Consider the following 24,861-nt stretch of genomic DNA (forward strand, 5'->3'; position numbering starts at 1 on the left):
TTAAAACTTTTTTGAATTAAGGGCATGTGATACTTACAGTTTCCCCGGCTTTTTTTTCACAAAAATAAAAATTTTTAAAAACTGAATTCGGAGATGCTATAAAATACCATAACGGACATCCCCAGATGTCCGTTAGCATATTCTCTATCATTTCCCAAATTTTCAAGACAAAATATTTATTATTCTAGAAAAAAAGCCAGGGGAACCTAAAACTGGTAAAATCGACAATTTTCTAAGTATCACATGCCCTTAACCTACAAAAAAAGTGTGTGGGGACGTCCGTTAGCATGTTCGCTATCATTTCCCAGATTTTGAAGGCAAAATATTTCTTAACCTAGGAAAAAAGCCGGAGAATCTAACACTGAAAAAAAATCCTATTTCCTCAGCGCTATGCAAATTAATCACATTTTGCTAAATTGAAACTTTTTTTAATTAAGGGCATGTGATACTTACAGTTTCCCCGGCTTTTTTTTCACAACAATACAAATTTTTAAAAACTGAATTCGGTGATGCTATAAAATACCATAACGGACATCCCCAGACGTCCGTTAGCATATTCTCTATCATTTCCCAAATTTTCAAGACAAAATATTTATTATTCTAGAAAAAAAGCCAGGGGAACCTAAAACTGGTAAAATCAACAATTTTCTAAGTATCACATGCCCTTAACCTACAAAAAAGTGTGTGGGGACGTCCGTTAGCATGTTCGCTATCATTTCCCAAATTTTGAAAACAAAATATTCATTATCCTAGAACAAAAGCCGAGAGAACCTAAAACTGGTAAAATCGACAATTTTCTAAGTATCACATGCCCTTAATTTTTAAAAAAACTTCAGCTGGAAGGCAGCAATGGAAGAGTTTCGCTCTGAAGGAGCCGCCATGTTGGTCACATTAGTCTCTGCTGCAGGTAATTATGCTTCGTTACGTGTGGACTGCTGTCTTAAACACTCCACGCGTCATTTCTGTTGCGCGAGAGGTGGCACGTCGCGCCCTTGCGGATTTTCTTTAAAGCTACCAGTCCAGAACCGCAAGACTCAAATGAAGGTGGTAGTGAAATCTGAACTGTACCGTGCTTAATAGTTTATTACTAGGATACTGCTCTTCGCTGATTAATCAAAAACTTTTTCGCTTTCCAGTTTCAACTACATGGATGATTAGACTTTATTTACATATGGCAAACCTTTCAGATCAATTAAAACAAAGCATCTGTACACATTTTGAGTCTTATGACTTTCGGCAGACTTTTCACCTACATCTATATGTATTTTTTCCAATATGAATTTTCTTAAAATTCGATATAAGGGTATTTATAAATGTTCCTAGAAATTTGCAATTTTATAAAAAAACACTACAAAAAAATAAGATTACGTCTTTTTGAAGACATTGATCGTTGTTTTTATAAAAAGTTGATTTTCGTACAAAATTATTAACTTAATATTTATATATTAAGTATATTTGAGATGAATTTAACATTAATAAATCTTTTCTCCAAATAACAGTGTAAAATTATTGTTAAATATATTCTTAGTGTTTTAGAATAAAAAAATCATTACGCTTTTTTAGATATTACGTCATTTGATAAAGCCTCGCCAAAAACTCAAACATAAGAATAACCCGACCAGAGCCCCACTAGCTCCCGACCAGAGCCCCACTAGCTCCCGACCAGAGTATTTTCAAAATTAAAAAATTTGTTTTCAAATTGTAGACATTTTTGTCAAAGTCTCTTATATTAGAGTAAAAGACCTGCAAATTATCCAAATAAAATTTTTAATTTTGGTGAAAATTAGAAAAGTTATAAAGTTTTTTAAAATTTGAGAATTTTCAAAAAATAGAAAAAATAATTTTTTTCATAGATCTAAAAATTTCATTTAAAAATTTCACTAGATACCAAATATATTTTTAAACTATTCTAGCCGAATTTTTGATTAGCCCATAATTTAAAAAATTAGAGCATTTTCAAAATTTTCAAATCTTAGAAATTTTTGTCAAAGTTTCTTATAGATGGTTAGAAAAAAATATGTTTCTAATTGCTTAGGAAATTTCATTTAAATTCATCACTATATATCAAATATATTTAGAAACCATGTCAGTTAAATTTTTCGATTAGACAAAAAAATTCAAAAAATTCAAAAGTTTTGAGCTCTTTCAAAATTTGAATAAAATTTTTTTTATTTTTAGATATTTTTGTCAAATTTTCTGATACGCTTCAAAACGGCTTGTAAATTATCCTAATGACATTTTTGAATTCGATAAAACGTCAAAAAGTTATATGCTTTTTAACATTTTGAAAATTTTCAAAAAAAGGGAAAAAATTTTTTTTAAGAGTTAAGAAATGTGATCGTTAAAGCCGTAGGTGCTTTGAGAACCTTCTTTAAAAGAAAATCGAAAAAAATTTCAGTTAAAATTTATGGTTGTTGTAATTTATATTGTTCGCATGAAACGTACGAAAACGAGCGCGAAGCGAGAAAGTGTACCCTCGCGCCCTAGGCGCTCTCAAACTAGGCGCGAAGCTACGCGCGGGCAGTGCGCAAGGAGAATGTGCCCGCGCAGCGGCCATATATTTTTTTTGATGGAATAATATCTTTTACCTCCGCAAGCGTGTTAGAAATGGAAGAAATTGAATTCACGCATAAAATATCTGAAAAAATAAATTCTTACAGTTCCCAATTTTTTCTATATACACTGCAGTCCTGAAGGAAAAGTTCCCGTTATAGAGGACTAGGTGGTCCAAGGGGGCGAGAGAGTGACGCTGCTAGATCAGCGGAGCAACTCCACAAAAACGCTGGAGTATATGAAAAAAGCGGGCAGTATCCTTGGCGATTAATCATGACGTCTGCTTCAGTCATTCTCATTCAGTGGCAAAAGTGTCGCAGGACATTCGCTCCAGTTCGCTTCCAGTCCCTCAGTATTTAGGTTAAGTGTTGCGTAACCAGGTGTAACCAGGCGTTATGAAAATGTAGAAGGAAAACAAGAGGCTGTTATCCAACGGAAAAACCTAGTAAGTGACTTTTTCTGTAGAGGCTATTTTCTCATGCGCATCTATCGGAAAATAGTCTCTATGGCAACTGTCACTTACTAGAATTTTTTGTTGGACAGAAATGTCTCAAAATAGTTAGATTTTAACGGCTTTTAAAATAATGAGTTGGATTGTTATCTTTTTCAATTATGATACCATTCGCTTTTTACAATGGTTCATTCGAAACTCTTGAAGACTTGAACAATTAAAAAATAAAAGCGTTTGAAGTCGGACATTTTTGATAAAAACATGTATCGTTAACCATTTATTACTTATTAAAATATTCACAAATTCTGAAAAAACTCAAAAAATAATTTTAAATTGGATCACGTTTTAAATAAATTCTAGATTTCTCAAGATTTTTAAATAAAATTTTAAAGCTCTTCAAGGATGTTTCAACTATTTAAGATAAAAATAATTTAAAATAAGTTTCCAGCGTAAAATTGCAGAAAACAATCAAATTTGGGAAAATTTAAAGTTCATTGATTAATTCTTTAATTGAGAACATTGAAAATGATGCCGTGGATTTATATTTTTGGAATCGAATCTAAATCTTTGAACTCTATATTTTTTAAATGTTAAAAAATTTTAATTTGCAATTTATCTCCATTTCCTTTAAACTTGTTTAATTGAAAAGGGTGCCTACTTTTCATTTTATACGTGTAAATTATTGTGCATTCGAATAGAAAGTTTTTTAATCGAAAAATTTTAAAACGTGAATTGAAAAAGTTTAAAATTTATGAGTTCCAATTCGAGTGCTTTAATTTTTCGTTCGTTTTTATTACTTCAAATGAAAAAATTCTTATTCCTTGAGTTGTATTTTTTAAATTTTATTGACCGTAAAAAATGTTTTTGATGCGAAGGGAGAAAGACACGGGAAATAACTGGACATCGATTTAAATGTTCATCCAGATATATGTATGTACATACTTAAAAATCAGTACTTTTATAAAGTTTGATTTTCAAGCACAAACATTTTCATGTTAATGATGACATTATAGAACCAAAATGGCAAAAATACAAACAATCAAATTATTTTTAAGACGAAACTCAGAAATAATTCGTACGTCCCTAATTGTTTATGGTTTGGCGAATCCCGAGATTGCAGGAAGGACATAAAAAGGATACTTCTGAAATGGCTTCTATAGCAGGACTGCAGTTTATTTTATATTACAAATATATTAAAAATTAAAAATTTGTCAAATCTTTTTTCAATTTGAATTTGATCTTTTTTTAATCCCACACCTAGAAAAAAGTTCTGTTGAATCAAAAAAACTTTCTTTAAAGCAAAGCAATTCTAGTATTGATATACGGTCAAAGAAACATTTGTTTGATTTAAAGAAATGTTTGTGTAATTTTTTAAATGAGATTTGAAGAAATATTTCGTTAATTTAAACGGAAAATTTATTTAAATTAAATAAATATTTCGTTCCTTCAAACCGAATATTTCTTTGAATTGAAGAAATATTTCATTGTTTCAAATGAAAAATTTCTTTAAATCAAAGAAAGACAATTTCTTATCTGACCTTTACATTTCTTTAAATGAAATAACTGTTTTGTTTGAAAAAAGAGAACTTGTTAGTTTAAAATGAATATAGGTTTTCTTTGAATCCAATAATGAATTATAAATAAATTAGCTTTCTCATGGAGCAAATAATTATATTCAATTTAAAATTGTATTCATTCTAATTAAATACTAGCAACAATTTTTCGTTCTTCTTCGCATGAGAATAGTTTTTCAATAACCGGATTCGACAACTCGAGTTTCAAGAAACTTGCATGGTTCAAATGAATTTTATTCTTTCCTAATTCACAATTGCTCACGGAAATGTAAGATAAAAAGGTAAATTGTGACGAAATTGTGCACAGAAGTAGCAAAAATTTACAGAAAAGCGAGGTTAGGTCCTGCTGTATAAAAATATCTGTTTGCACGGTAGAAAGCTGCTATGCTTTCTGCAAATCCCTACCATGCAAGGATGTCGCGCAGTTCTTTATCACTCATTTTAGCGATTTTAATCGAGATTTTAATTATTACCAAGAGCCGTCCGCTTTCATGTCTTCGCAAAAATTTGACAACACGTGTTTCGAAAGACGCTTTAACGTACAATAATCAAAGTGATTTGTTCTGCGCAATCTTGTGGCGCGTTTGTAATGTGGATTAAGAAAATCTTTCTTTGATTCAAAGAAATGATTTGCTTATTTTAAATTACTGACTCTAAAGGAATTATTGTTTTCATTGTTCCTAGTAACTTTTTTGAATCAAAAGAATTTTGTTTTAAATCAAAAAAATCATTTAAACAAATAATTTCTTTAAATTAAAGAAATTACATGACGTCATTTATTCAAATCAAATTATCTTTTAAGATAAAAATATTATGTTGAATCGAAAGAACCTAGTCAAAAAAATGTTTTTTTTTTAAATTTAATAAGATTTTTTTCTGGGTGCGGGCATAAAATTACCTCAACAGAGTTTGTAATGTATTGTTGAAAACGACATAAACATAAAACATAAGGGCCATATTTCAATCAAGAGTTGAAATGCATTATTTCTTTTGATAAGGATTCAATCAAAATTAAATTAAATTGAAAACGTTTTTTTTCCTATATTTAATTTTTAATTTCCCCCGTTTTTTTAATCTCAAATAGGTACTTCCATAAATTCTTCAGGCATATAGTTCTACAATTGTAAAAAAAATTGATGACAGAATTCATTTTTACATTCGCATCAGAGAAGATATTAGATTTGTGTAAAATTTGACCCCCCCCCCCCCCCCCCCCCCCCCCCCCCCAGTTTTTGTCAAATGTCCACGTTTTGAAACCCCCTGAATCCGAAAAACAGATTTTTACGAATGTGTCTGCATGTCTGCCTGTCTGTATGTATGCCTGTCTGGCTGTGAACATGATAACTTTTGAAAAAATCAATCTATTAGATTGGCCTTTGGTACACTCGTTTAGTGTCCTAAACTAAAGGTAACTAAAAGTATTTCAAAGATTCTCAAATATATAAATGCATTTTCAAAAAAATATACATATATATAATTTAGAAGTTAAAAAACGGTAAGGCTGCTCAGTAAACCGTATGTATAAAGTTTAAAGTATAAAAAAATATTAGAAATGAGCAAATTCAGTTTATGGAAAAACGATTAAAGTTGCAATAAAATGTTTAACAAAAACATTTTTTAAAAAGAATTTGCATTTTTTTCAAACGGTACAATGATATTACGTCTGTTTTAATACAAATTTAAGTTATGAGTTATAATAATATAGATTTATAGGAATGATATAAAATTTCAGGGATAAACTCGAGTGCGAAGCACGAGATACTTGATGAGAATGGGTTCGTTAAGGCCGATGGCGCTTTAACAACAGAGAATTCACAATCACAGAATTACTGTTGTCGATGCTTTCACCTTTATTTTAAAAAAGTCTATGCACAAAGATCGAGCGCGAAGCGCGAGATTAATATATCAAACTTATCAAACTTTACGCCTAAATTAAATTTTTTCCATTTTCAACACACTTGAGAAGTTAAAAGATATTTATTGATTTTAAAAAAATGTACAGTATTTTCAGCTCATAAAAGATGACTTGGAAAACCATGGTCCTCTGTCATGGTTCGACTACTCTTCCTGCGAACATTAAGCTCCACGTGTAAAAAAGTGCCTAACCCTACTTGTGATGTAATATACAATTATTCCATTTATAAAATATTCTATATTAAAATTTTAATATGCTTAGAATTTTGATTTTGAAATATTCATTGTCAGGGAAAATAAAAAATGAGTCAGGGAAAAAGTCAGGTAATTTTAAAAATGAAGTTTTGCAGCCTGTTTTTTATAGAAGTGTTAACTTTCATCTTTCAGAATGTTAATGTTACTTTGGATGATAATATTTGTCTATTTTCTTTTGCTATTATTTCAACCTGTTTTGGATTTCAATCTGCAGTAGACGCCTTGAGTGCAAATTCTCTCACTTTGCTAGTAGCTAGTAGTCTGTTACTCTTCGATGCTAATGATGGAACATAAACCAATCTATATCGGTATCTCCTTGGAGGTAGGGACCCAAGAATACAGAGCGTACGAAGTATACTGTTTTTCTATGGCTCAGTTGAAAATCACGGGAGCTCGCTGAGGGATAGGGATAAGATTCTTATTTTTTGCCATGAGGCATGAATCATCGTTTACGAACAAAGGCGAGATTCGTTATCGTCATGATCTTGCTTTGTACTCCTTATTCCCTTTCTCATGACCCGGGCGTAATGCCACAGCAAGGTACCACCTTCATGCGATAAGGATGTCTTCTGTTTGCTCAAGCTTCCTAATCAAATCACTGTTGTAAGTTCAGTAATCAGTTATAGTCTTTTTATTAATGACAAGACGATCTCAGATAGTGCCCTTTCAAAAAAGGCCATACATTCGCGGGGGGGGGGGGGGGGACAGGGTTGGTGACGATTTGTAACGAATGTGGGACGGGTTAACACCGAATGTGGCATCACACATAGAAAATATAAATGTGAATAATGATTTTTTGAAGTATGCACGTGAAGAAATGACAATTAGTAATTTTATTTTACAAGCATCTGAATACAAACTTATTACTCTTTCCCCTGTTCTCCTCATACTCCCCTTTTTAACGAATTTCTCTTTTTTCTCCCTGCTTTCAAGAAACTTCCCCTTTTTCTCATTGTTCGCTTAAATTCGAAGTGAATGAATAGAACCCTATAAGAAAATCTAAATATTATTCCTGAAAGTTAATAGTTTTTGATTTAAAAGTTTTCTTTTATTTTTTAGTTCATAATTCATCTTTTTTAGTTAAAAAATCTACTGATTGGTTGAAAATTGAACTATTTATTGTTCAAAAATTCGTTTTTTCGCTGTCGTTGCTTGAAAATGCAATAACTTCTTTAAAGGTTTAACTACTTTGTTAACCATTTATTTTACTAGTACACGATTAAACTATTCTATTTTTTGTTGAAAATTGATCGTTTTAAGTAGAAAACTCAACGATATGATTTGGAACGTCTGTACTTTGTTGTAAATTAGTCTTTTTGAATAGAAAATTAATCTTTTTGATCGAAAATTCAATTACTTGGTTGAAATTTAAACTTCTCTGTTAAAAATTAATTTAATTTTTGTCAAAATCTATCTCTGGCTGAAAATGAAAAAAAATATTAAATTTTTTTAATCAATCATTTCAACTGACAATTTAAATATTTCGCTTAAAAATTAAACTATTTTTTTAGTTCGTATTTTAGATGCAAAATTCTAATCTTTTTCAGAAAATTCAATTTTTTTTAATTAATGTTTTGGTTGAAAATTCAACTGTTTTATACAAAATTCACATTTTTGGTTTGAACATTCAACAATTTAGATAAAGTTTTTATTCTCTCTTGACTGAAAAATCTTTCCTGCTTGTAAAACTCACGCTTTTGTTGAAAGTTCAACTCTTGGTAGAAATTCGATCTTTTTTGGTTAAAAGTGCAACTGCCCGTTTAAAAATTAAACCTTTTGGCAGAAGATTCAACTAGTTTGTTCAAAATTCATCTTTATTAGTTGAAGTCAACAGTATTAAAAAAAATTAAACTCTTTGTTTTGTTGAGATATCCACTAGAAAAATAAAATAAATTCACTTCGATTTGTGGCATGCCTATTTTAGTTAGAAATTTAATTATTTTTTTGGAAATACCACTATTCGATACAAAAGGTATCTTTTTTATTCGAAAATTCAACTACTCTGTTGAAAATTCGTCTATTTGAATGGAAAATTCATCTTTATTGGTAGAAAAGTTTTTGTTTGAATAATCATCTTTCTTACTTTAGAATTAATCTTTTTGGTCTCAAAAGTCAACTATTCTTTAAAACAGTCGACTTTTTAGCATGCAAACTCAACTGTTTCGTTGAAAGTGTGTGTCTTTTGATAGAAAATTGATCTTTTTGGGTTGAAAATTCAACTAACTTGTTGAAAGTGCAATATATACCAATGATATTGAACTCAATATGGCACCCATGCATTAATTTTATTTAAAACAATTGATTACCCTATTTTCGTGAAAAAATGGCCCTATTCAAGGTTTGTGTCGTCTTCCGCGACAAAGAGATAGGGTTCAAAAAAGTATTTAAAATAGTGAACTTTTTGATCGGCCCTTTGTGTATTATGCTCAATTTAAAGAATATAATTAAGGGCACGGATCAAGTTACGGGCTATTTGATGCAGGCACTCAACTGCTAGACTGACAAGAAAAAAATGTGCCGTAACATTATCAGTCATTGGAGATAGTGAAATTAAAATATCTCCAATGGTTTTTATATCAGAGATGATCAGATTTGCATAGTTTGTTTGTCTTTTTAAATGTGATCAATCTACAGAGTTGAGAATTATCGTCTCTATCCTTCGTCTTGGATCTCCAACGTTCTAAAGGGCAATGCTGCACTTTCTCGATAGTATTTGTCTGTTTCGCAGACTGGAAAAACCGATTGGCCATAAAAGACCGGATCGACGGCGAAGGGCACTGTTAAAGAAATTTCTTCTTTGTATCGGCATAGTATTGCAGGAGTTCAAACACGCACCTGCTTTCAATCTCCTGGAAATAAAACCAACAGCAAATTTTATATTGATTTTGATTCCATATTAGAGTCAAAAAGTTACTTTTCTCTTTTTCTTATATTTTATCGAATACCGGAAATTATTCTGCAATGCAAAATAATCATTTTCTTAGAGAAACAAAAATCAAGGTGGCTATTGGACCGCGAGAAAATTTTTTGAACCTGGAAACTTTCTGATTTTCAGTAGACAAACCGATCCATTCACTATAAATGTAGCTTGACATCGCTTGAAGTGAGACTTTTATTTTCCGGTCAAAACCGAGAACAGGGAAAAATTGAACGAAACAGAAAAATCAAGGCAATATATGACTTAAGACTGTAATTAGTTTTAACATAATGAGATAAAAAAGGTTAAATGCTCTCTTTAAAGTTAAGACTTGTGCACAACAAATAAATACTATAATTATAAAATTTGTCAAAATGGCAATAAATAATAGTAATAAAAAAATTTATGTACATTGTAATCTTCAATTTTGCCGTAAATCTGATTCAAATATTTTATTCAAACCGCCATGTTATGAGCCTATTACGCCCCCAGAAAAGTTAGTGTTAGATAGCCCTTAACCTTATAATCCAGGTAGCGACAGTTAATTATTCCCAAACGCCACTGAACAGTCAGTTAATTGGATCCACTAATGGCCACTGATTAACGCACAATGTATTTGATTAATTTACTGTAGACACATATATACAATATATAAAAATTAAACCTCGAAACGGACTACTTTCTAATCTTGCGCCATACGAAATTACCAATCACAGCTCTAACAGATAACTCCCACATCAATCGTATGTTTTCATCTACAACAAAAGAATCCGTAAAAACTTCAATTATCAGCAATTACGTCGCAAGGTGTTATAAATGTAAATCTTCGTACACTCAAAGTCATGGAAAATACAACCAGAATGATACATCTAAACACAAATGAACAAGTAAAAAATGCAAAGCAAGATTTAGTACCCCAAAAATCTAAGAATAAATACGAGCTAGCCTTAGAGAAATTTAACAGACAAAGAAAGCAAAACAGAAGAATGTTCCGTCATTGATCATCATCATTATCAAAAATCTTTCATTTCATAGGACGTCTTCACACCGTTTCAGTAAAAGGATATCTAACGCTCACTTTTTAGGAACTCGATAGTCTCATAAAATGGTAGTTTCGACTCAAATATCTGACATCAGTCGTAGGTTTACACACGTCTTCAGGTGGAATTCAATGTTCGCAAGGAAGCTTTTCGCAAAGACACAAGGATACTATTCGCACAGCGAACATGGATCTTCCCGTGCCTAACCCTGCTTGTGATATAATATACTATAATACTACATTCAACTTGTACTCTAATTATTATTCTGTATTTTACTTAAATTCATTAAACAAAATTTTAATTACGTTAAACATGGAATTTATACCAAAAAAGCCTAGAATTTGAACGAATTATTAATGTTTTAGTGTGTAATTGCGAGAGCTTTAAGTTTATTCAAGTTGGAAGTCTTTTAATTCAAATTGCTGGATTGAAAAAAATATTTGTTTTTTATTTAATATTCTAAAGTTTTTACCGGTTTGAAGGAAAACAAAATTTGAAAGCTGAAATAAATCATTTTATTATGGATTTTATATTAAAGATGTACAATCTTGAATATGTTACAATAACATTATTTAATTAGCACTTTCAATATTTGTGTTTGAAATTATTCGATTCAGAACATGGTGATTTTCAAGATGTTGAAATATTTAGACTTTCGATTTAAAATAAAATAATTCTACCATTTGCAAGTATTCAGGCATATAGGAATTGGAAAATGTTTAATTTCATAAGGACAATAATTTGCAAATTGACTAATTTATCAAGTGTTCATCTGCTGTTATTAAATTTTTAACGTTTTTTATTTAAAATTATTTAATTAATAAGATTTCCAATTAAAAATTACTGTAAATTTGGAATTCTATAAATTTGAAAGAACACAATTACATCGGCAAACTATTCGTAATTTTTTACAAGAGTGAAACCCGAAATATCTCTTTTTATCAAGATAATAATATTCATCATCATTGTACAAGAGAGTGTTTGGTAATTATTCTGGAATGATTACAATGTTTGAAATTTACTACATTCTTGACTTTAATTTACTTAAATTTGGTCACAAATTGACCTGGAGAGCTCGTAAACCCAGAAAGCCTTATAAATTTGAAGGACTCAAACTTAAAAATTGTTTTAAATGATTTATAAAATGTACAGTTTTTAATGCTTTTTCAGACAAATTTTCTACTTGGATGGCATTAAATTTAAAATTGCATAATTAATGAGCATATCTCACTTTTTTCTATAGAAAAGTGTAATTTGATCATTTGGGCTGTTACGATCTTCCAACAAGTTTTATTGAGACAACTAAAAAAATTGGTTGCCCAAATACCAAAAATACAAAATACGATTGTTTTCCCAATAAAATTGTATTTATTTCGACAACAAAAATTGTTACGATATCGAAAATATTTTATTTTAGGCCTGGTGTTCCTTGCTGTTTTTCGAGGCGAATTCAGTATCAACGGAGAATTCCCTCGTAATGACTTGTTGTTGACTTCTGGCACTGGATGAACTTCATTCATCATATTTCTTCTGCGGTTCGTTAATCTCGGAGAGTTATTACGTGGCTCTGTGACACAAAAGCCTCGTTTTCTCTTACTTTCCTGTTTTTTCGCTTGACTAATTATGACGCTGTGTGCATCACGCGCATGTGCAAATTCTTACAGTGCAATCACTTGGATCAGACTTCAAATCTCTAATCTTTTAATTAGAGCTAATCTTGTAATCGAATCGATTTCAGTTACACAACTCACATGCCCGCGTACGAACACATACTCTATCCTGGACAGGCTCTTCAATACTCAAGCCGATGAGCGACCTGAAGGATGAAAGTTTCTAAACGATTTCATCTTCAAGGTGCTTATTAAAGTTTAAATTTATTATCCCTAATTTTTCTGAAAATCACTCAATTCATGAAATACGGGAGCTGTCCATCTACGAGTTTCTCCGCGAAAGAGATGTAATTTTACAATTTGAAATTTAAAAATGTCATACATAAATGACATGGATCACTAGGTTAGCCATTTATTAGTTTAAATGCGATCTTTGAAATTTCCTACATCACAAAGAACTTTCTCGAAGAAGTGAAAGCATTATTGTTAATGAAGCCTGCACTTTATCTTCGGGATTTTCAAGAAAAAATTAATTTTAATGGTATAACAACTTGATGCTTAGATTTAATCATGCACGTAGCTATGCAACAGAATTTTCGGCAACTGTAAGTTTTTTTTTTTTAGAGGAAAAAGTAGCAGTTTCTCTAATCATATTACTCAACACGAATATTTTACACCATTATTATTAATAATTGTGGACAAATTAATGATCATCAATTTCACAAAAGTTAACATTTGTTACGCAACGACATTAAAATAATATAAGTTTCATTAAGTCATAGACAGAGATCTTGCGGGTTTTTCTGCTCACCGCGAGTTGTGCATGCGCTCTAACAACGACTTAAATATCTGAATATTTCAGTTTAATATCTTATCAGGGCTGCTAACTGGTCAGGGAATTTCAAAAAGTCCAGGAATTTAAAATAGGTAATAAACTTACACAGTGTGACCCCTCCGTCGGTTGAAAATTTAACTTTTTTTATTAAAAATTTTTCGTTTTTTACTGAAAACTTTTTTTTTAACTGGAGATTTACCGTTTCCACTTTTGTTGTTGAAAGTTTGTATTTTTATTCAATATTCCAATTATTTAGTTAAAAATTCATGTATTTTGATGAAAATTGTTCTTTTTCTATAAAAGTACTCTCATTAGCTGAACCTTTATCTTGTTGGTTGAAAATTCATTTCTTCTTTTGGACATTTAACTATATTGTTGGAAATTCATGTATTTTGTTGAAATTTTGTTTCATGTAAAATTATTTCTTTCGTTGAATATTGAAGGCTTGAAAATTTAACGCCTTCTGTGATATTTTTTTCCATATTGACTGAAAAATCGTTGTGGGTAAAAATTCATTCGGTTGAATTTAACCGTTTTTGACTAAATAAAAATATTTTTGTGGAAATATTAACAACTATTACATGTTTCGTTGTGAATGTATTTTTATTAAAGATTAATCTATTTTGTTGAAAATATAACTATTTATTTTAATATTTAATTATTATCATCAGTCAATTGGCAATTATGAATCAGTCTCCATGGTAAGAACAATGGAAAAAAGACTCTAAGGAAAAGAATACTTTAAGGTTCCGGAAAAATGTATCAGGTACATTCTGAATGGCCCCTGCGGTTGTTTTTATGACTGAAAGAAAAAGTTCTAATGATCAGGGAAAATGAAAAGTTGTTCAGGAAAAGGCCAGGAAAAGTCAGGGAATTTTGTTATTGTTATTTTTTTGGCAATCTTGTAACGTCAGAAGAGTCTGATTTGTGTTGTATTTCTCAAAAAGTAAAACCACAACTACTATTCGAAAGCTTAAGAACATGCAGAAAATATGTTGTAACTTCAGAAAAGCAAAAACCAGTTATTATTTAAAGTACCTTTGAAAAATTTTCCATATCGTGAATTTAAATATTCTTAAATTACAGAAGCCGTAAATTGTTGATTTTTTAAAGAGAATGTTAGATCATCAGCTTTAATGAGCATGTTAGACATTGCATTTTATACGGGTCAAAAATACGAAGCTAAGGAATTCATGGAATGAGGATTCAAAGTGTAAAAACTAAAAAAAAAAGACGGGGTATTGGAAGGGCGAACGAGATAGACCATAAGAGGTCAAGGATCGAAACTCAAGCTATAATATTACTGAGGATGAATAGAATAAATAAAAGTCTAATATATTTTGCGTAAACCATTGGTTTATCAATAGACTCGATTATCCCTTTTTTTCTTCTGTTTGCTCTAGAATCTAGAATTATCATGGGAACCCTTACCGAATAAAGGATTAATTGCCCCTGTTAATTTCAGTCTCGCTTCATAATTCGAGGCGGTGGCTCGTTCATTTTATATCAGGGATCGTCGTTCCGCCTTTTGAGTTCTTCAAAAGCACGCATGAGTAACCACCGACAAACTTTATTATTAAATTCAGCTGTCGAAGGCACTTTCTTGGTAGCCATATAGGATAATTTGCCATCACGCATCGGCAATTCGTGACTCGAAACCGTGTGATCATGTTCGATGGCATTGTCTGAAATTAGCTTCTGTGTCTTACAACTTACACCACACTTGGCAATGTTACTCGGTTTATTACAAAGTTGTAATCAATTAATTGCAAGCATTTCCTGGAGGTCGTGATGTTCTAGTCGAGCCCCATCGCGAGGAATAGCGTAATACGATGATCGAGATTCCTATGTGTCGGTCAATTACGTGCAATGGAAAGCAAAGTATAGACCTCTGTATGGACTGTAGGCTGCATAGGGCGAATAGTGAAAACAAAACGTATAAGATTCAGGTCAACGGGATTCTGCGATTTTCTTGTGTTTTACCTAAAGGAAAAGAGAGCCTCTGCTTTAACTGGTTCATAATTCTTTGAGACCGGAAAAACTGAACGGAAAAACCGGGAATAAGCCTGGAATTTTAAGTACCAGGTAATCATCGGGAACTGGCAGGGAATCTGTTTGAAAAAAGGGAATGTTTCAAATTCATTTTTACTTCTGCAATGAATATCGTCTTAATCTTCGCGAAAAAGTGTGTTAGAAATTGTGCTCAGTGTTACCAAACATCTCCGTTAAACTATCCAGGCCCAATCCATATTTAAGATTGTATAGTTGATGTTTCGTTCAAAAATGAATGTTCCTTTTATACTATATATTTTAAATTTTCAGACTTGTGTTGATGGATTCTTGAAATAATAAACTTCCTTTTAGATTCGAGAACGAAAGCTTCCTTTTTAGATATTCAGTATAGTAATGAGATACGTAACCTATAAATTTATATAATTAATTACTAATAACTGGCATGTTTCTATAAATGTACCCACTTTCGGTCATTCCAGGGGCATGAAACTATCATTTAATAGAGTACTGAGTGAAATATGATTTCCTATCGAAAATCCAAAATCTATATTTTAGATCTTGGGTCACAGAAACACAAATATCTCCTAAACTACGATCGATAGAATTTTTCAGAATTTTCACTGCGGTTTATTAAAAAATTGGTCTTTTTTATCCTTGGCTTTTCCAATTTTTCTCATTTGCTTGTTCACTTAAGTGATAAATATATTAACAGAATCCAATAAAAAATCCAGCTATTTTTGGTTGAAAGTCAGTTCTTTTGAATTGAAAAGTTTACTGTTATATTTTCTAAAACATTCGACGTTTTATCAGAAAACTCAACTAACTTATTGAAAATTTATTTATTTAATGTGGTACCTACGTTAATGCTATTTAAAGAATTTACTCTCCTATATTCCACTTTTTTCTTTGAAGAAGCACTGAATTTCCCACGGTTTAAGAGCATTTTGGACTATGAAGCCTGAAATTACTTTTTACGATTATTTACATTATATATTTTACATTGAAATTCTAAAATTTTTAATTCTTTTTAAATTTAGTATAATAAAGTAATTAGTATTAAATAATTATTATAGATGCTTTATATTCAACCGGGAAAAATCTATTTTGTGACCGGGAAACCTGGGAGATAGAATGGATTTTTTTTCAAGTTTGTCCCTCTCTATTTTCTGAACGTTCTCTAAATTCTGGATGGCCGCATATTAGGAAACTTAAAAATCATGGAAAAGTCAGGACATTTGTTGATCAGGGAAAGTCAGGGATTTTGAAAAAAAGTATGCGAATGTCAGGGAATTTCTGTAAGAAGTATCACTTCAAGTGTCAAGAATAATCAGGGCTGCCACTTATAGACATTCTGTTGCTCAAATCACTTTCTGTCACTTTTTAAAATAACAAGATAACTTTATTCACTTTTCTTTCAATAAGTTAGCCTATAGGTTAACCAATATTGAATTCAAGTCTGTACATATTTCTGAAGTTTCTTAAATTCCTTTTAAATAATTGAGGATGTTTTAAAACGTCCCTAGAATTTTTAACAGATTTCAGTAATTTAAAGAGATTTTAAAGAATTACAAAAACTTGGAGTATTTTTAACAATGCCGAGGATTTTTCAAGAGCTTTTAAACATTTTACGGGGTTCAAAAAGATTTCAAATGCTTTGAAATTCTTTCGGGCATTTCAAATAATTCTAAAGAATTTTTAAGAGATTTCAATAGTTTACAGAGATTTCGAGAAAATTAAGGGTTTTTTCAAAGCATCCATGGAATTTATAGAAACTTTTTAAAGTTGCAAAGCATTTTAGAAGATTTGGAAACATTACAAAGGATTTAAAATATTTTCGGATTACCGAGAGTTTTTTCTGTCCCTTGTGTGACCACCTAGATTAGAACTAAACTGCATTAATGTACAGTAACAAGTTAGATTCTGTGGTTCAGCTTTTTAATTTTTAAGGTTATTATTCACCAGTGATGTATTTAAAACAGAATTTTAATTATTTAGACATTGGTCAGAAATGTTAACTATTGTTGAATCAAAGAGGTAGCGTTTAAGAGGTAGCGATTATCAACTTAAATTTTTTTATTTAAGCACAATCACAACTCATTGCAATAAAACATTCGAGCCTAGAAGTGAAATCAGCGAACTCTCTTGCATGAAATAATATACATAGGCTATCCTTGTAACTGCACATGTGCGCCTGCAAAAGCAAATAGAATGCGTGTGTCCATCCTTGTTGCATTTATGCTTCGTTGACTTCACTTGCCCGATGCTCATTGTCAGTTTTTTCCAAGATCTTTGCACGGAATGCGGGCTTAAATATTTATCACGATTAATACCAACTGCCCGCCTAAGGTTTCAACAAGTAGTCCTAATAAGACTAAGTAACACGAAGTTCCTTGCGCTTAGTCTTCTGCAAAAGAGATTTAGTCTTTTACACTAGGAAAAATGTTGAATAGCGGTCATAATTTAGCTTAAACGTAAACCCTTTCCGCACGGACAAGAACCATTGAAATCACTTGGTATATAGTAGACTCTCACAAATCGCGTTCTCCAATAAGCACCTTTTTCGCCAAGTACCTGCCTGCAATTTCGGTAACAGATACGCAGGATTATAAACTACCAAATTCATAAAAGATTTCCTAGGACACCTCTTTGAAATCATCTATCTAGACTCCCAGTCTATTAAAAATACTAATAAACCTTTTTCTCTTTTTTTCAGCAGTGTGGCAGTGGATCAACAGATGGCGTCGTGGGGAGCGGAGGTGGTGGTATGGATTGCATACCCCTACGTCCTGGGCCGTTTCACTACTTGATCAACGAGCAGGCTAAGTCCCTGGTGGCGCTCCAGGAGCTGCAGAATGAGGTCGGCGCTCTCCTCGAGTTTCGGGACCTCGTCATCGAGACGTTCCCAAACCTCCGGCACAAGATGGCGGTCTCGGCGGCAACTTCAAGCTCGGCGAACGCATCCGTGATGTCCTCCACGCAGAGTTCTCACATCCCCTTACCTTTGTCCAGTCCATCCTCTCGTAGAATAAGTGATTGGGAGCCAGGAAAGGTGAGGCGACGGGTTCCAAGGGAAGGCGAATCTTCGGCCTCGTCATCTTTACCAAGGAGTCGTAGCAATTCCCACAGCGGAGGTAACAAGAACAGCGCGACCGTTCAGGATTCTGGCTTCAGCACGGAGACTTCTTCTAAGGACAGCGCCTCCACGGCGATACCAAGGCCACCTAGTCCACGTCCCGTCCTGGACGAGGCGGAGGACGAACTATGGAACCTCTTAGACGTTATTCACCGAAAAGGAATTCGTCTCAGAGAGGAAGTTGAGAGTCTTCAAGGACGTTTGGAGAGTGTAGCCTCGGAGGATTTTGGTCTTTCGGGCGATGTTTTAGAGGCTGTGAAAAGAGTTACTGGTTCGGAAGATGACGCCCGAAGTAGCGACGACATTGATAGGGTTCCGAGTGACCAGGACACTCAGGTGGCTGAACTTCAGAGAGAGAAGTTGAAACTCCTGGACAAGGTTGCGGAACTCGAAGCGGAGACGATATCGAGTCGAGCACGTGCTCAGGAACTTCAGTCAGAGTTGGCGGCTCTTTCGGCCATTAGAAGTGGACTTGAAGATCATCTGCGGACCGGTACCTTAGATGGATCATACGGGATTCATAATCCTGGCGCGCAAAGGATTCAGCCGATTTCACCAGCCATTCCATCCTCATCGCCGAAGAGTAATAATGTTAATAATATCAGGAGCAAGGGATCCGCTTTTGCCCCAGTGCTCTCCAGTAAGGCGCAGAAGAATAGGTTTAGGACAAGGACTATAGAAAAAAATGTAGTGGCCAATGTGGTTGCTAGGTCATTTGAGGACTTGAATGTAGAAGCTAATGTTAACGAAAGGAGAGCAAGACTGGGAGCACTGGATTCCGTGCTCATTTCACCCACCAGGGTAGCTAATGTTAAAGATGTGGATTCCAAGAAAATTGCCGCCATCCTGAGAGAGCATTCTTCTCTTGAACTCCAGCGACACCTTATCACTACAACCGTCCATAATCAGGTTAATTTTTTTATCTATTCAATACAGTAGCCCACTGTTTAGTTTTAAAAAAATCCGGTAGCACTTAAGTCTTTTCTTTTCACAGGCCTTACAAAAAAGACTGGACGACGTAGAAAAAAGCACCGAAATGCTCTCGGAAAGATTAGACAAAGCCCGGGAGGAAAATGATGACCTCAGATTTCAAGTGAGTACTCTACTTTTAATATTGCTTTTCCCCATCATATAGAACATTCTGCAAGAATGCATTCATTCTTGTTTTGCTGACGTCAATTGTGACTACTCATATACGATATAAAACTCCAGTTGACACAATTTCGTACCAGACAGAAAGTCCATATAATTATTGAATACAATTTTACAAAAGTAGAACTTTAAAATTATAATGTTTCCCTTTTCAGCTTGCGGAGCGAAACATTGAATTGGAAGGAACGCGAGCGCGAGTCAGAGTTCTGGAAAGGTTTCAGCAGCGTCCGTCCACGGAAGGAGATCCGAATCCAGAAGCTGATGCGGAGCAGCCAAGATGCGAGCAGAATTATCCCGAGCCTGGGAGCAGTACAGAGTCTGCTCGCGATCATCATCAAGCCCTCGAAATAAAGCCATCGCCGCGTAGGCGACCTAGTCGAATTCCTTTACCTGGTGCCTCGAAGGCTGCCACTCCTAAACCTCCAACGCCGCACGGTAGAAACGACAGTAAAGAATCTTTAAAGTCGCTGACCACTAGAACGGTGAGGGATTCTAGTCGCGACAGTCTGACTGGCAAGATCTTCTCCTGTAAGACGCGAGACACCAGTCGCGAGTCCCTGAACAAGAGCCTGCCGAGAACAATCGAGAGGACCAACGGGACCGTGAACAAGGAAGCCGGGAGGGACTCTCTCAATAAGTCCTTGCCACGCAACAATTCCAGTAAAGACTCACTGAACAAGTCATCCTTGCTCTCCCGAGCGAGGGACTCGCTGGAGTCCAACTCTTCTCCTGTGACTCCCCCACGACGACCGTCCGCTCCTGCTCGTCGATCTCACAGCCTGGCCCGTGCTTCCGTCGATACCGACACCGGAAAGGTACGGCCCGTCAAGCTATCATTTTGGCAGCTGTTGAAATCACCACTCTACAACGGTGCTACCTAGTTCAGCAAGGCCAAACATCCTTTCTCTTAGGGATAGTCGCTTCGTCCAATTGTCCAATTCAGGGTTAGCCAAAAACACCAACACTGACACACTCTTATCTTCCACAGAGCGAGATTGCAGATCTTTGAAGCGACCTTTCTTTGGCGAACTAGTGGACTATATTCGATCTTCCATTGAATATCGTTGACGAGAGTTTCAGGCAGTTCAAGTTCGCTACTGGGAAATGCGATCTCCAGACTAGGGTATCTTCTCTGCTGTGCTAAACGCCACGTTATACTACTAGTTATTTGCTCCACTGTCCTTCTTGTTACCAGTGCCTTTAGAACGAAGGAATTGCGACTTTTCGATGCTCTTCTTCAACCCGACTTGACTTGACGCACACGCAAGTCACTTTGGAAATGATGGTACAAAGGGAGCTTTTTTAAAGTCGTATTTTATTTATCAGTGCTGGGCATTAGGTAAAAAAAATTACGCAACTTAGCAGTAGTGCGCCGCTATAGCATGCGCAGATTACTACTGCGCAAGACTTAGTTGCGTAGAGCACGACTGCGCAATTATAACTTGGGTAGCTGAATACTACGCAGTTTCCAGATATAGTAAAGTCGCGTTGAGTCATCTGGTGGGAATTTTCTAATTTCTAGTTCAACTAAATTATGACGGGAATATATATCACCTCAAAATTAAAACTGGCACATCCAATATGGTAGTGAGAATTTCAAAACACTTATGCTATTTGTGTGACTCAATTCCTGAAGACTTGTGAGGTTTCTTAATTCTAATCCAAACTCTAAATTTTATAATTCAATGCGCTTTATAAAATCGCATTTATATGCATCATTTTTAGTAATTTGTACATAAAAAACATTAGAAAACTGATTTTTTAAATTCTTGATTCCCCATATTGGATTTCTAACCTGAAATTTTAACTGCTTATTAATATTTTCTTTACTATTATTATTCTTTTCTTTATTGCTTTTTAACTGCCTGTCTGGGTTTTTGAAACTATCCTTTTTAAATGCCGTATTCATTATTTTCAGAAATACTAATGTTTCAATTCGTGAATTGGCAGACCGATTGAGAAATTATTGGAGCAATTACTGATTTTAATGAACGTAAAGTGCAATTACAGCATATTTGCCCAGCTCTGCTAATTATCAAACAAAATCAATATAAAAAATGTAATTAAAAAAATGTGACCTTTATCTTTGGATTCTCTTTTTGTGCCATTATTTCTGAAAAGTTGTTATACACGCACAAGTCGTAGAACTCATTTAAACAACATCGTCTGCCCTTCACTGCACCAGGCTTGACTTCATAATTTACACTGTAGGCATAATTCAAAAGCCCAAAAGAATTCCTAGTAGGAAACTTTTTTTATATGACAAGTGTCAATTGTACTGCACAAAATGTTGTTTCAAAATCCGTTGGTTAGCCGACAGACTGATTGTTCACTAGTTTTTTGTACCACGAAACGAACGTCTACCATCCACTACAAAAAAAAAAGTCTGATCTGGAGCGCAGGCGAGTGTGTGCGTTCGAGCCCATCCCGGCCATCCAATATGAAAATGGCCCCTTCTCGCGTTCTTCGTCGGTCTCTCGTAAGTTATGCTTCTTTTATTATCATTTGCTTTGATGCTTCTCTTGGATTGGTGAGCTTGATCCTGCGGTAGTCCACTCGTCCCAATGTACCATATACCACCGAACCTTTAGTGTGCTGGTCCTTCCTTGCCAAAATTTGGCATGTGCATGCACGCGTGCTCATCGACGAACATTTTTTGCGGTAAGAAATATTGGAGAGGGTGCTTCAAGAGGATAATATTTACTGCTTATTCGCCAGAAAGCGCATGATATGCCACAAATATCCGGCTTACCATCTGACAATTTATTTTTTTCTCTATTAAATACGCCTTTTGGGTAGCTACGACAGCGCCACTAATTTGGAGCATTTTGATAAATCGGTATAATATTTTTCATTAAAACGAAATGACATTGACTGCTCATTTTCATTAAAATTTCTCTAATAACTTTTAGATAGCCAATATTATGTGTTAGGTGGCGCTGTTGTCAAGCTCAAAAAGTTACCCTGCCAGCGTATTGCCATTGGTCGTCACATTCATTTTACCGAATTACTTTCTAGCCTCATTTTTTGTTTTTTTGGAATGGGTGAGTTTGCCACTCACCAGAGTGCGATATCTGTTCGAGTCCAAGTTCTGCGAAAATCTAAATTTAATAAATCAAAAATAAATTATTTCTTAGCATATTTCCTTTTCTAATACAAATCATTAATAAAAGGTTATAGTTCATTTGTAAAATAAAGTAAAAGAGTGATTCATTTCGTTTGAAGAGCGAAAATTTAATAGTTTAATTACTGGTCACTTTTTCTTGTTCAGTTCTGAATTTTACAAAAGTAACATTACACATTAACTCTACTGAAAAAATTCAAAGTACGTGATTTGATAACATTCTCTATTTTTTCTACCAAATGGTAGAATTTTCAACTAATAAAGATAAATTTTGAACTAAGAATGAAATAGTACAATTTCCAACCAAAATTATGAGTTTTTAAAGAAGAAGATTAAGTTTCTACTAGAGAGGCAAATTTACAACAAAATACGTACATTTCCATCTAAATATTAAAAATTCTAACTAAAATAGTTAAAAATTTCACCAAAAGAAATAAATGAGACTAAAAAAAATGTGTACCAAAAAATGAAATAATTTAATTTACTGTTAAAAACTATTTCGAAAACAAAAAAGGAGGTTTGAACAAAAAACTAGATTTTTAAACCAAAAATAATAAATTTTCAACTAAAAAAGATGAATTTTCACACAAAAATATCTTTTTTCTACTAAAATGTCGAGTTTCCAACTAAAAAATTAATTTTTAACAAACAAAAAAATATTTTTAACAAGGTAGTTGAATCTTTAACAAACGTAATGAATATCTAACCAAAATAAAGGATTTTGCAAACACGAAAAATAATTTCAAATTTACTTTTTAGTCAATTTTCATTTATAAATAAATTTTTAACGAAAAAAACTGAATTTCATCAAAATAGTTTATTTTAAACCAAAAGGCTGAATCTGTACCAAACAACGTAAAATTTAATAGCTCATATTTCAATCAAAAATTCTTTTAAAATAAAAGCCGTTGAATTCAACCAAAAAGGACGAATATTGAACAAAATTATGTAATTTTTCAAATAAAAAAAAAGTTTTCAATCAAAAATAAAACAAAAAGAAATAAAAGGCCAATTTTCAATCAAATAGAAGAAACTTCAACTGATAAAATTTTAATCAAAAACAGCTGAGTTGAACCAAAAAAATACGATTTTTCTCCAAAACAGTTGGTTTATTAATTTTCAAATATGTGTTTTTAGTTTTCACTATAAAAAATATAAAATTTTTTAAAACATGTACTATGGAATATTGTTAATAATTTGTATAAAAAAAGCTATTTTTCATAGATTAAACTTGAATTTTCGCAGAACTCATACCCAAACAGATCGCGGAATCTGGTGAGTGTTAATGCATTGTTTTCGAATTAAATTTTATTATATTTTGAATATAACCAATTTATTATTTGACATAGATGGACATACTTTTAATTTTTTACAAATATCTGAGAAACCAATATTATGCAATATTGTAATTTTGATTAATGCATATTATGGCAAATTACAATTTTAAAAAATATTAATTAGATTAATAAAAGTGAGGGTACATAAAAGTGGGAGCAAATAGTCATTTGGAGAAATAAAATAGAGACAAATGGTATTTTGGAAAAATAAAAATGGTAACAAATGATCATTAAGAATGATAAAAAATTAAGTAAAAAATAAATTCGCAAAAGCAAAAATTAGTTAAAAGGGTTAAATAAAATGGTATAGAATAAACATTAGAGAAATTAGAATTGGGAAATATTCATGCATTTTTAAAAGTCAACTTCTCAAATAATATCAATCCGAATTGTGGAAATTGTGGTTTTTGTGGGCATTTTTAAATATTATTAAATATATAATTTTATAAATCCTGTCTCCTGAATTCTGTATATTTTCATTTTTTGGCTGCTAAACATTTGTGTTAAGTGGTTTTGCGCTATTTTGAAATTTTAATTTTCAAGGATGTGAGAAAAACACAGAACTGTTTTAACTCCAAGATAAAAATTTCGTTTCCATTGATAACATTGGCTAAAGAAATCTGATTTCTTTTTAATGCAATATTGAAGAAGTGTTTTGTGCAACTGACAGTAGTTTATTCTACGTAGAGAATATCTTATTACTAAATTTGTTGAATTTGCCTTGGTCTGCATATGTAAACTTAATGCAGTTAAAAAATATTTTTAGAATTGTTAATTTTTTTAATATTTACTTTCTCTATTTAAAACAATTATTTATTTATGGTAATATGTTTGGATGAAAAAGTAATATAGTGATTATGCTTTAGTTTCAAACGATTTTGTCGAATTGTTGTTTGCAAATTTTTCAAATTTGGTGAATGGAATAATATTATGTAGCCGTAAATTATTCTAGA

General features: G+C 32.8%; 1 protein-coding gene across 1 annotated transcript in view; it reads left to right on the top strand.

Moving 5' to 3' along the window:
* LOC117177817 overlaps positions 1–24,861 on the top strand; it is a 165,874-nt gene that overhangs the window by 135,540 nt on the left and 5,473 nt on the right. The window contains exons 2-4 of the mRNA XM_033368767.1: positions 17,876–19,204; positions 19,290–19,388; positions 19,603–20,262. Coding sequence (XP_033224658.1) covers positions 17,876–19,204; positions 19,290–19,388; positions 19,603–20,262 — 2,088 coding nt within the window. The remainder of the gene's footprint in view (positions 1–17,875; positions 19,205–19,289; positions 19,389–19,602; positions 20,263–24,861) is intronic.

Source organism: Belonocnema kinseyi, chromosome 8 (genome assembly GCF_010883055.1).
Source record: "Belonocnema kinseyi isolate 2016_QV_RU_SX_M_011 chromosome 8, B_treatae_v1, whole genome shotgun sequence".
In the NCBI taxonomy this organism is placed as follows: Eukaryota; Metazoa; Arthropoda; class Insecta; order Hymenoptera; family Cynipidae; genus Belonocnema; species Belonocnema kinseyi.